Source organism: Mustela putorius, unplaced genomic scaffold, assembly GCF_011764305.1.
Source record: "Mustela putorius furo isolate JIRA1106 unplaced genomic scaffold, ASM1176430v1.1 tig00537303_pilon_pilon_pilon, whole genome shotgun sequence".
Lineage (NCBI taxonomy): Eukaryota > Metazoa > Chordata > Mammalia > Carnivora > Mustelidae > Mustela > Mustela putorius.
Window position 1 is genome coordinate 125546 of NW_025422441.1, and position 13315 is coordinate 138860.

The 13315-nt window shown below is 46.0% G+C and overlaps 1 protein-coding gene across 1 annotated transcript; it reads left to right on the plus strand.

Moving 5' to 3' along the window:
- Nucleotides 1-12480: 12480 nt before the first annotated feature.
- LOC106004383 (retinoic acid receptor RXR-beta-like) lies at nt 12481-13314 on the plus strand. Its single transcript, XM_013049384.2, has one exon. The coding sequence runs from the start codon at nt 12668-12670 to the stop codon at nt 13229-13231; it is 564 nt and encodes a 187-aa protein (XP_012904838.1). The 5' UTR covers nt 12481-12667; the 3' UTR covers nt 13232-13314.
- The last annotated feature ends 1 nt before the right edge of the window (nt 13315 follows it).

Consider the following 13315-nt stretch of genomic DNA (forward strand, 5'->3'; position numbering starts at 1 on the left):
GCATGTCCTCTGTGTTGCTCCCTCCACAACTCCTTTTGCCCCTTTTCTTGCCCACACTGTTGGCACACGCCCTGGGGCTGACGCATAGCTGTGGGAGGCCAGAGTCTAGACACTCCTCCTAGACACTAGGAGGAGTGAATGTCAAACTCCATGGGACCCTTGTCCCTATCCAGTGACTGGGCAAAATTGACCAAAATTTAGGGGCCTGCTCTCTTCAGCCTGAGGAATTTTAATTTTAGAATATCATGTTTCCAAAGAATGTCTGGAAAGCAAATTGTCAACTCCAATTTCTTTTGACTTTCATGATGTCCTTGGAAATGTTCTTGGGCAACAAGTCTTAGAAGCCTTGGTGCCAGCAGATTTCAAACCCTGCCGGATAGGGGGTGTGATGGGTGTGTTGCTACCTCATTTCCAGCCACAAGCAAAATTCCAGGCCAATGCCCTTCCATTGCCCCTCAAGCCACTTTGGATCTTCCCTGGGATCCCTCCCCTGCTGACCTCAGGTATCCAAGTAATAAACCTCATGCCTTTGTGGCATGTGTGGCATTGTCAGTCTTGACCTCTGAACCAAATTGGGGTGGTGGGGCATCCCCCTGCAGGTAATGAATGGTAAGGCTTGGAGTTGGCACTGTGAGCGAGATGTCTAGACGATGGCACCCCAGGGTTCCTCCCACTCTTGCTTTGGTTCACTATCCTGGCCATCATCTGCAAGCCAGTGTGCACTCAGCCATGCCACACGTGCTGCATGCTGCACTGCAAACAGAGACTTTGTTTGCATTTACAGATGTAGCTGTCTTAAATCACTTGATAACTACTTGATGTTTAGAGACAGCAGTGTGGGATTGGAGCCCTGCTTAAAGTGGCCCGGAGTTGTGTGTCTGATCCCAGACCTACCTGCACACGAGACCAAGGCTGCAGCTGATTCTGTCTCAGGGGAGAGACCATACCCTATGTGAGATCTGTGTCCACCACTCAGAAGGAGCACATTTGCAAGGAGGCATTAGCTGACATGCCAAGTCAGGCCCACACTCCAGAGAGCAGATGCTCACTAGAACCCTTGAATATGGCCACCACCACAACAAGGATCCTGATCCTCTGGGTTCTAGGGAAGAACACCCCCCAGCACAGCCAAGAGATTAATTCAAACCAAATTAAGCCTGTAAAGCAACCACTGCTATTGGAAGGCCTTCCAACTGCTAAGGCCACCTTGGTACAGTATAAAGCCAAACCTGGGCTCTCTGGTATATTCCACCTGCAGAAGGGGCAGCTTTCCTGTCCCCAGTCCCTACCAGATGCCAGGATGTTGGAAGGCAGCCCCCTCAGACCCTTTGACTACCTAGGGAGCCTCTTGAGATGAACTAAGTGAAAAGCAGTGGTGATTCACAGACTATACAAGCAGCACTGCCAATCATCACAGGTGATGGGGTTCAGTGGGGAGCTTCTGTTCCTCATTTCTTAATCAGGACATCCCTAATAACCAGATCCAAACACCAGCACAATTCGCCACATTCCAGGCAATTATCTTAGCCCTGGATGGTCTGGCTAATGAATGGCCCCATCTGTACATCTTTACGAACTCTTGTGCCATTGCCTAAGAGTTGCCCCTTTTAGGGCAAAGAACTCTCAGAATCTTGCCTCAGAGGTAGATGTCCCCAAAATACCAATCAAGGTCATAGTTCTCCCAACCCATACATAGACCACAGTACAAGGGTCTCACCAGGACCCCCTCATCCCCTCTAGTAGCTGAGGCACTCTTGTCACTTCTCAGAAACACAATGCTGAGCTCTTGAAGAAGGATTCGGTGGGATTTTCATCTTCCTTGCTACCTTCAGGCTGCAGGTTGCAAGAGTGCTGGATAGCTTATTTAAACAAGCACTAATTCAATTAAATATGGTGTGTTTCAGTCATCAAATACCAGAGATGAGTTATAATGAATGATCTGGTTCCATTTTATGATGCTTGCTGACAGCTTTGGAACCTCACCCCCCTTATTCTCCATGCCCACATCTGGACAAGCTGATAAGAAGGCTGGGGGCTCCCTCCTTTGACGCCAGCAGAAGATTCAAACCACACAGGACTTCGCGTATGCTTGGCAATCCTCCCACCCACCATACCACTGACCACATAAAGCCCTTAAATCAGTAGCCCTTTCTCGCCTCTCCTCTCAAGCCATTTCAGACAGTGAGAGGCCTTCCCTACTCTCCTCAGAGACTTCCATTAGGTAAGTAACAAAACTTTCCATGCCTTCAGAAAGAAAGAAAGAGGAAAAAAATAAAAAAATTAAGCACTCTTTGGCCCCCATACCTTCCAGTCAGCTCTTTGGTTTATGGACATCGATAAATTCGTCTGTGTTGTGACTTCTCTGAAAGTTCCCTTCAATTTCCTGGGTTTTTTAAAGAATGAATTTATTTATGTATTTATTTATTTGAGAGAGAGCACACAATCAAGGGGAGAGGCAGAAGGAGAGTAAGAAGCAGACTCCCCACTGAGCAGGGAGTTTCATGAAGGACTGGATCCCAGGACCCTGGAATCGTGACCTGAGCTGAAGACAGACACCTAACTGACTGAGCCAGCCAGGGGTTCCCCTCAACTTCCTAAACTAAAACCTGGTTGCCCCTGATCACACAGGTCATCTGAAACCTGCCTCTCCCATGTACCACTGGAACTGGAGATTGGGAGGACGTTCACTGGAACTGGAGATTGGGAGGACGTTCTCCTTGCTTTTTATTTGCACTCCCAGACATTATTCCTCTCTTCAACCAACAACCCCAGTTCCTTTAAGGACAACATAGAAGCAGCCCTAAATGCTGGTAGCTGGCCTGGTACAAACTGTGCCAAAAGATTCATGTTGCTTGGTAGAGTCCTAGGACATCTCCCTCAAACAACCCCACGGTTCATGCCCGCAAGTGGGTCCTGAAACTTCTGGGGTCAAAGACTGATGAGGGGGAAGAAAGATTTTCCCCCAATGTCCGCAGGCACTCCTCCACATGAGGTGAAGCTAGGAAACTCTGGAGCATGGTATGTGCAGAGCAGGGCCAGGATACGTGCCAATCCTAAAGCCTCCATGGCTTGGAGGGAATTCCTGAGTCTGAAGGGAGAATAGGACCCTGATGGCTGAGTACAATGCAGGCCATGCCAGGGCAGCTATGACAGCAGCAAATTCTGAACTGGACCATTCTCCTGGGGCTTGGCGGGCAAGAACCAGACAGTCATTACTGGCTACTGGGCTTCCCTGGAAGTAACGTGAAGGGATGAGGGCAGCCTGGTTCCCAGGTACCCCATGTGGCTTATTCTGCATGTCTTCTGTGCCCATGGGCTAGGCTCCCAGCCTTTCCACGTGTTAGAACATCAGTTGAGAAGACCACTCCCATATGGAAATCTGATATAAGAAAAGGGTGGCATCTCCAATCCTCTAATCTAGACTATGAGGGAGGGCCGCCTAGGTGGCTTAGTTGGTTAAGTGTCTGTCTTTAGATCAGGTCATGGTCCCAGAAGTTCTGGGACTGAGCCCCACATCAGGTTCCCTGCTCAGCAGCGAGTCTACTTCTCCCTCTCTCTCCTGCTTGTGCACTCTCTCGCTCTCTCACACTTTCTATCAAATAAATTAATAAAATGTTAAAAAAAAGACTATGGGGGAAAGGATAAACTTCAAAATATGTGGATTGGGATAACCAGATAGCCATTTGGGGAAAAAATAGATCCATTCTTCATATCATATAGAAAAATAAATTCTAAGTGAAGAGATTCAAATGTAAAGAAACAAAACCAAACAAGTAGTAGATAAAAACATGAATCCCTGTAGAACCTAGAAGTTAGGGAAATTGTACTAGGACTCAGAATCAAGAAGCAATAAGAGAAAACTGATAAATTTGACTACACAGATATCAATATTTGCATGATTAAACACAATCAAAGTAAAAAGACAAACTGGGGGAAATATTTACAACTAATATTACAGATAGCATTTATAAAGTTAATGTATAAAAGATTATTTTAAAATTAGGGCTTTATTTCTGCACAGCAAAGGAAACAGTCAACAAAACAAGAGGCAACCCACGGAATAAGAGAAGATATTCACAAATGACAATACAGACAAAGGGCTGATATCCAAGATCTATAAAAACTTCTCAAACTCAACACTCAAAAACAGATAATCAGGGGCGCCTGGGTGGCTCAGTGGGTTAAAGCCTCTGCCTTCGGCTCAGGTCATGATCCCAGGGTCCTGGGATCAAGCCCCACATCGGGCTGTCCGCTCTGCGGATAGCCTGCTTCCTCCTCTCTCTCTTTCTACCTGCCTCTCTGCCTTCTTGTGATCTCTGTCTGTCAAATAAATAAATAAAATCTTTAAAAAAAAAAAACATAATCACATCAAAAAATGGGCAGAAGACATGAACAGACACTTCTCCAAAGAAGACATACAAATGGCTAACAGACACATGAAAAAATGTTCATCATCACTAGCCATCAGGGAGATTCAAATCAAAACCACATTGAGATACCACCTTATACCAGTTAGAATGGCCAAAATTAACAAGACAGTAAACAACGTGTGTCGGAGAGGATGTGGACAAAGGGAACCCTCTTACACTGTTGGTGGGAATGCAAGTTTGTGTAGCCACTTTGGAAAACTGTGTGGAGATTCCTTAAGATATTAAATATAGAGCTACCCTATGACCCTGCAATTGCACTACTTTGTATTTACCCCAAAGATACAGATGGAGTGAAAAGAAGGACCATATGTACCTCAATGTTCATAGCAGCAATGGCCACAGTCGCCAAACTGTGGAAAGAACCAAGATGCCCTTCAACGGACTAATGGATAAAGAAAATATGGTCCAGGGACGCCTGGGTGGCTCAGTTGGTTAAGCAGCTGCCTTCGGCTCAGGTCATGATCCCAGCGTCCTGGGATCGAGTCCCACATCGGGCTCCTTGCTCCACAGGGAGCCTGCTTCTCCCTCTGACTCTGCCTGCCACTCTGTCTGCCTATGCTCGCTCTCACTTGCTCTCTCTCTGACAAATAAATAAATAAAATCTTTAAAAAAAAAAAAAAGAAAATATGGTCCATATGCACTATGGAGTATGATGCCTCCATCAGAAAGGATGAATACCCAACTTTTGTATCAAGATGGACGGGACTGGAGGAGATTATGCTGAGTGAAATAAGTGAAGTAGAGAAAGTCAATTATCATATAGTTTTGCTTATTTGTGGAGCATAAGGAATAACACGGAGGACATGGGGAGGTGGAGAGGAGAAAGGAGTTGGGGGAAATTGGAAGGGTAGACAAACCATGAGAGACTGTGGACTCTGAGAAACAAACTGAGAGTTTTGGAGGGGTGGAGGAATGGGAGGTTGGGTGAGCCTGGTGGTGGGTATTATGGAGGGCACGTATTACATGGAGCACTGGTTGTGGTGCATAAACAATGAATTCTGGAACACTGAAAAGAAATGTAAAAAATAAATTAAAATTTTAAAAAATTAGGGCTTTATTTTCAACAAACAATGCTTGGACTATTAGTGAATAACCTTATACCAACAAAATGAACCTCAGCCCTTACACCATACCATTTATAAAGGTCAAAAGATATCATCAGCTAACTAAAAAAGGGGGAGTAGGAAGGACTGAATATATATATCATCAACCAAAATGTAAAGTAGAAACTTCTAGAAGAACACAGTAAAAACCTTAGTGACCTTGACTTTGGCCAAGATTTATTAAATAGGATACAGAAGAGCATGACATTTCAAGGAATGAAATCAGTGAATAAAACTTCATCAAAACTTTAAATTTTTGCTCCCCAAAATGAAATAAAATGAAAAGGCAAAGCATAACCTGAGGGAAAATATTTACAAAACATATATCCAACAAATGACCTGTACCCCATCCTACAAAGAAGTCCCACAACTCAATTAGAAGACAAATGACCCAAATGAAAATGGGGTTAAGATTTGAATGGACAGGGGCGCCTGGGTGGCTCAGTGGGTTAAGCCGCTGCCTTCGGCTCAGGTCATGATCTCAGGGTCCTGGGATCGAGTCCCGCGTCGGGCTCTCTGCTCAGCGGGGAGCCTGCTTCCTCCTCTCTCTCTCTCTCTCTCTGCCTGCCTCTCTGCCTACTTGTGATCTCTGTCTGTCAAATAAAATAAATAAAATCTTTAAAAAAAAAAAAAGATTTGAATGGACACTTCACCAAAGAATATATGGCAAATAAATACAAGAAATAACACTCTATCATTAAGCATTAGAAAAATGTGGGGCACCTGGGTGGCTCAGTCGGTTGAGTGACTGGTTTCAGCTCAGGTCCTGATCTCATGGGTCATGGAATCAAGGCCCACACACAGCTCCATGCTTAGTGGAAGTCTACCGGGATATTCTCTCCATCTGCCCCTCTGTGACTTGTGTGTGTGTGTTCTCTCTCAAATAAATAAATCTTTTTTTAAAGGGGGCATAAGGCAGAGGGAGAGGGAGAAATAGATGCCCTGCTTAGCAAGAAGTCCAATGCAGGGCTTGATCCCAGAACCCTAGAATCATGACAGGAGCCAAAGGTAGACAATTAACCTATGAGCCACCCAAATGTCCTAAGTCTATTCTTTGTAACCATTTCTCTGTAATCCAGCTGCTTATCATAACTTGTACATTTGCATCAAAAGAGACTATACAGGGTTTACTTTGTAATTTTTAAATCTTAAACAATTGGTAAATTGGTGCGTTAAAAATACCTGCAGCTTGGAGGACCTGGGTGGCCCAGTTAGTTGAGTGTCCAACTCTTGGTTTCAGCTCAGGCTATGATCTTAGGGTAGTGGAATCAAACCCCATGCCAGGCTCTGGGATCAGCACAGAATCTTCTTGAGACTCTCTCTCCCTCTCCCTCTGCCCCTCCCACTCATGCTCTGTCTCTTTCTTGAATAAATAAATAAATGTTTAAAATTTAGGGACACCTGGGTGGCTCAGTGTGTTAAGCCTCTGCCTTTGGCTCAGATCATGATCTCAGGGTCCTGGGATCGAGTCCCGCATCAGGCTCTCTGCTCATCAGGGAGCCTGCTTCCCCTCTCTCTCTCTGCCTGCCTCTCTGCCTGCTTGTGATATCTCCCTCTCTCTCTCTCTGCCAAATAAATAAATAAAATCTTTTTAAAAAATAAATAAAAAATAAAATAAAATATATATCTGCAGTGTATATCACAAAGGGTTAACATAATAGAACTTCTAAAACCAGAGAGAAGAGACCACCAACTATGAAAAGAAGCAAATCACAGACAAATAAGTGAAAATGGGGCTTAAATATATGAAAAGACGCTTGACTTCACCCACAAAGATGCAAAAGGAAACCACACTGAAATGCCATTTCTTCTCAGATTGGCAAAATTCCAAATATTTAACAAAATATTTGTTTACAAGTTCGTAAGGAAACATCACCAGTGGGAATGTAAGATGGTGCAACCCTATGGGAGGGAACTAGGCAACACCCAGCAAAAATGAATTACAAATGTGCTTGGGGGTCTCAGTCAGTTAAGCTCTGCCTTCCGCTTAGGTCATGATCCCTGTGTCCTGGGACTGAGCCCCACAACAGGCTCCTGGCTCAGTGGAGACTCTACTTCTCCCCCTCCCTCTGACACTCCCCCCTGCTTGTGTGCACACTCTCTCTCTCTTAAATAATAAATAAAATATTTAAAACAAAACAAAACAAATGCTCACTCACCAGACAATTTGTAGGAATCTATCTCAAAATTAAACTGACAAAACTAGGGGCGCCTGGGTGGCTCAGTGGGTTAAAGCCTCTGCCTTCGGCTCGGGTCATGATTCCAGGGTCCTGGGATCGAGCCCCACGTTGGGCTCTCTGCTCAGCAGGGAGCCTGCTTCCTCCTCTCTCTCACTCTCTGCCTGCCTCTCTGCCTACTTGTGATCTCTGTCAAATAAATAAATAAATATCTTTTAAAAATTAAAAACTGGCAAAACTATGTGGAGACCTGCACAAAAATATTCACTGTAGCACTATTTTTTTATAAAGATTTTATTTATTTATTTGACAGGCAGAGATCACAAGCAGGCAGAGAGGCAGGCAGAGAGAGAGGGAGAAGCAGGCTCCCTGCTGAGCAGAGAGCCCGATGCGGGACTCGATCTCAGGACCCTGAGATCATGACCTGAGCCGAAGGCAGCGGCTTAACCCACTGAGCCACCCAGGCGCCCTGTAGCACTATTTTTTAAAGCTCTTATTTATTTGAGAGAGAGAACACTTGATGGGGGAGGGTCAGAGGGAGAAGTAGGCTCCCTGCTAAGCAGGCACCCCCCCACACCCCATGCTGAACTCGAGCCCAGGACTCCAGGATCATGACCTGAGCCAAAGATAGACGCTTCACTGACTGAGCCAGCCAGGTGCCCTGTAGCACTATTTTTCACAGAAAAAGATGGGAAACAACCCACATGTCCAGTAATTCCAACTTGTCGAATCCACACACTAGCAGGGCAGTGAGTATACCCCTGCAAAAAGGAGTAAGGAGTATTCCTAGACACTGCTAGTCAGAGGTCTCCAGCATACTGTAAAGTGAAAAAAGCCAAAATGCAGAACAGTAGGCACAGGATGCTACTGTTCATTGAAATTTACTCAGGTGTTTAAATAAATGGTTGCCAACAGGGAGAGGAAGGTAACAGGTTGGTGGGGACAAGGAGAGGCGCTGGACTTCTCTGGATGGACTTTCTTTTGCAGTAACCCTAAAACAAAGTTACATGAAAACCTGATGGGGCGCCTGGGTGGCTCAGTGGGTTGAGGCCTCTGCCTTCGGCTCAGGTCATGATCCCAGAGTCCTGGGATTGAGCTCTCTGCTCAGCAGGGAGCCTGCTTCCTCCTCTCTCTCTGCCTGCCTCTGCCTGCTTGTGATCTCTGCCTGTCAAATAAATAAATAAAATCTTAAAAAAAAAAAAACCTGAAAACTGGGAAATCTGGCTGGCTCTGTCAGTGGATCGTATGATCTCTGAATTGTGGGTTTGAGCCCCAAGTTGGGTGTAGAGATTGCTTAAAAATAAAATCTTAAAAAAAAAAAACTGAAAAACTTCACCCTAAAGAGCAAAAGCAAACGGAATGAAGGAACCAATATAGAGTCTTGACTCCACAGAAACAAAGCACTTTCTTCGAAAGCAGAGCGATACCCTAAAGGACGTATAGCCCAACAACAGAAAGAACCACAGAAGAATGTTAGACTGTTTTCAATAATCATACTGTTGGTAAAAATGGCATTGTTATTCTGACACAATTATATATAAATAATAAAGTTAATGACTGTGCTAAGAAAATCAGGATCTAAGATTTTTATTTTTATTAAACATTTTTATTTAAATTCAATTAATTAACTTATAATGTATTATTGGTTTCAGAGGTACAGGCCTGTGATTCATCAGTCTTACACAATTCCCAGTGCTCATTATATCACATGCCTTCCTTAATGTCCATCCCCAGTTACCCCATCCCTCCAGCAACCCCAGTTCATTTCCTATGATTAAGACTCTCTTGGAGCACCTGCGTGGCTCAGTTGTTAAGCATCTGCCTTCACCTCAGGTCACGGTCCCAGAGTGCTGGGATCAAGCCCACTTGCTCTGTGAGGAGTCTGCTTCTCCTTGTGCTCTCTGTCAAATAAATAAATAAAATATATTTTTTAAAGGACTCTCTTGGGGCACCTGGGTGGCTCAGTGGGTTAAGCTTCTGCCTTCAGCTCGGGTCATGGTCTCAGGGTCCTGGGATCAAGCCCTGTATCGAGCTCTCTGCTCCACAGGGAGCCTACTTCCCCCTCTCTCTGTCTGCCTCTCTGCCTACTTGTGATCTCTCTCTCTCTCTGTCAAATAAATAAAACCTTTACAAAAAAAAAAAAAAAAAAAGGACTGTCTTATGGTTTGTCTCCCTCTCTGGTTTCATCAGGATCCAAGTTTTTTTTTAAAGATTTTTATTTATTTGACAGAGAGACACAGTGAGAAAAGGAACACAGCCCGCCATGCAGGGAGCCAGATGTGGGGCTTGATCCCAGGATCCTGGGATCGTGACCTAAGCTGAAGGCAGCCGCTTAACCACTGAACCACCCAGGCGCCTCAGGATCCAAGAGAAAAAGAGATGCAAATATAAAGACGTTAATAACCACCTAGCCCTAAATTTGAATTTGAAAAATCAGTGTGAATTCATGAAGTTTTTTACATTAACATTTTTTTACATTAAAATTTTTTTCCCTAGATTTGTCCTCTGAAAAGACATAGACTAATTACCAACCTGATGGCAACAAGCACTCCTAGAGCCCCAGCTGTGTGCTCCAAATGCCATTTCCCACTGGGATGGACTAGGGTTTCTTGAAAAAAATATGCTGATTCTAGGGTTTCGGGTATTATGGGAGAGGAACTTGGAATATCTTTTCTTATTAGGAATCAAGTAAGTGATCAATGATTACAATGTATTAAAAAGACTCAGGGTAAACTTAAAGAGGTTTCCACTGGCCAAAGAGTGTTAATTTTTAAAACTGTAATAGATTAAAATATATCAAATATGTTAAAGTCTTTGAGTTCAAATGATAATAGAAAGAAACCTACCTACCGTGTCACCTCTGAAGAATGACAAAAAACCAGTTTATTACTCTGAAAGCTCATAAATAAAGGCAATAATTAAGCATTCAACTTGCTGTCCTGTATGGATCCCAAACAACTGGTAGTTTGGGTGGCACACACATGACCTTCTTGCAGGAATCTCCCAGCCTATGCTAATACCTTGCTAGAGGGGAAAAACAACCTTAGCCTGACGATGGCAAGACCGCAAGGCCTCTGGTATCTTGTAGGTCCTCTTTAGTGTATGAAAGTTCTTTTGAAACCTTCCTTTTTCTTACCTCCCCCAACCCCATAGTATATAGTCAGCCACCCCTCACAACCCTAAGGCAGCAGCTTTTTCTGCCCACGTGTCCTGTCCCCATGCTTTAATAAACCATTTTGCACCAGATGTCTCAAGAATTCTTTCTTGGTCATCAGCTCCAGACCTCACCCCACTGAACCTCACTTATATTCTGAAACTTCATCAACCAAGGGAAGTTTGTCTTTCTGGAACTGTTTCCACAAATGCAGCAGGGATACCAATACCAGAATGCTGCCATCTTGCAAACTCCTAATGAAACACAGGCAGGCAGGACTGTTAGAGGAAATGCATGATGCACACTTAGGCAGTGTTGTGTGCCAATGCAAAATCTAATTAGTCTCCACCTCTAAGTTTACAGGAACTCCTAATGACAGAAAGACACCACAAGAATGCAAAGGCAAAAATCCCCAAAATGAGAAACTCCACAGGAGGCATGACCAGAATTTGATAAATTTCAAAGAGGTTTTATAAAAAGGCAGGAGGAGGCTATTGATTACAATATTCAACCCTTACACTCATTACAGCACTTTTTACAATAGCTAGAATATGGAAGCCATCCAAGTGTCCACCTACTGACGAATAAAGAATATTTACAATGGGATACTACTCAACCATAAAAAAGAATGAAATCTTGCCATTTGCAACAACATGGATGGATCTGCACAGTATAACGCTGAGTGGGATAGGTCAATCAGAGAAGGTACCATGTGATTTCACACATGTGAAATTTAAGAAACAAAACAAAGAAAAGAAAAGAAAAGCCCAGTCAAAAGGCTGACTGACTACAGCAAACAAACAGGTAGGTGGGAAGGGGTTTGGTGAAACAGGAGAAGGGGACTGAGAGCGCAAGCATCTTGAGGACTGAGTAAGGTAAGAATTGTTGGCTCGCTAGAACACCCAGCATAGGAATGTTCACTACCATACTCTACATGCACCTGAAACCAAAATAACACATGCTAACTACAGTACATTTAAAATTGTAAAATAGAGGCGCCTGGGTGGCTCAGTGGGTTAAGCCTCTGCCTTCGGCTCAGGTCATGGTCCCAGGGTCCTGGGATCGAGGCCTGCATCGGGCTCTCTGCTCTGCGGGGAGCCTGCTTCCCCCTCTCTCTCTGCCTGCCTCTCTGCCTACTTGTGATCTTTGTCAAATAAATAAATAAAAATTTTAAAAAAATAAAATTGTAAAATAAATAAGATTCTAGAAAATGTAAGTCTGTCAACCAAATGCATTATGCATTGCTAGTTTTGGTGGGGTTTGGAATATAGGGGAAGTTTGGTGGGGTGAAGTCCAGAGCCAAGGCCAAGAAGAACGCCTGAGACGCCTCTGGTGCAAAAGGGTAGTTCTAGGACCTGCGGGCAGAAAGATCCGCTCTGGGATTGTGAGGTGTGGCTGATGACATACTTGGGAACTGGGGGGAGGTATGGAAAAGGGAGGTTTCCAAAGGATTTCTGCATGTTAAAGAAGACTCACAGGATACCCTAGTCCTAGCCATGGTCAAGTTAAGGGTGTTTTCCCCTCTAGGGAGGCGTGAACAGTAAGGGAGTTGGCAGCTTCTGGGAGGAACCTGACGCTCTGCCTGCTTCAAGGACATTTGACTTGGTAGAAAGGCTTTGTGCTCGCAGGTCAAAGCCTCGCGGGGCTGCGATCTCGGCGTTTCCGGGAGACCGTCGTGGGGCGTCCGCTCCTGCCTGTCCTCAGCTCGTCTTCTGCTCCTCATCAGTGTGAACTGATCAAAAGGAGAACGGCCCGACGGACAGGAGGCTCCGGACACTGGCTACCTGGCGACAGTCCAGCGCGATGGTGCACAGAGGACGGCCGTGCGTTTGCGGCTGCGTTCGCAGGCCCCTGTGTCTCGGACTGACCCGGAGCTGGACGAAGCACCTGCTCCGTGGGGCTGCGGAAGGAGGGAGCCCGGCAGCGACACGGGCCAAGCCACGGGCCAAGCCACGGGTCAGCAAGGGCTTCCGCGGTTACACGGACGCGCCGTGCACCGCTGGGAGCCCGCAGCCTAAGCAGCTCAAAAGCGGCCGGCGGCGAGCGGCGCCCCCGCACCCCCGCACCCCCGCACGCCGCCGGAGGTCCCCGGGCGCATCAGGAGAGGCGGCCTGGCCCGCTCTCCCTCCCGTCCGCGCGCCTCGGGCGTTCCAGTCCGCGCCGCGGAGGCTCCTCTCCCGGGGAGTCCCCGCCGGGCCGCTCGCGCCCTCCGCGGCGCGGGCTTCCAACCGCACCCGAAAGGCCGTCACCGCCAGTGCGGGCGGCGGAGCGGGCCCTCCGCGCCACACGCGACCGCCGCCAGGCCGTAGCCGGGCCCCGGGCCACAGCAACGAGAAGGCACTTTCAGGGGGAAATGCGCCCGCTTGAGGCAGTCGGGGCACCGGTGGGGACCGACACCCGAAACCCGCGGCCGCAGCGACACGCCAAGCCGCGGCAGGACCGCCGGAAGTG

Bases quoted from the DNA above. Each gene is read 5' to 3' on its own strand.
- LOC106004383 (XM_013049384.2), top strand. From the start codon at position 12,668: ATGGTGCACAGAGGACGGCCGTGCGTTTGCGGCTGCGTTCGCAGGCCC.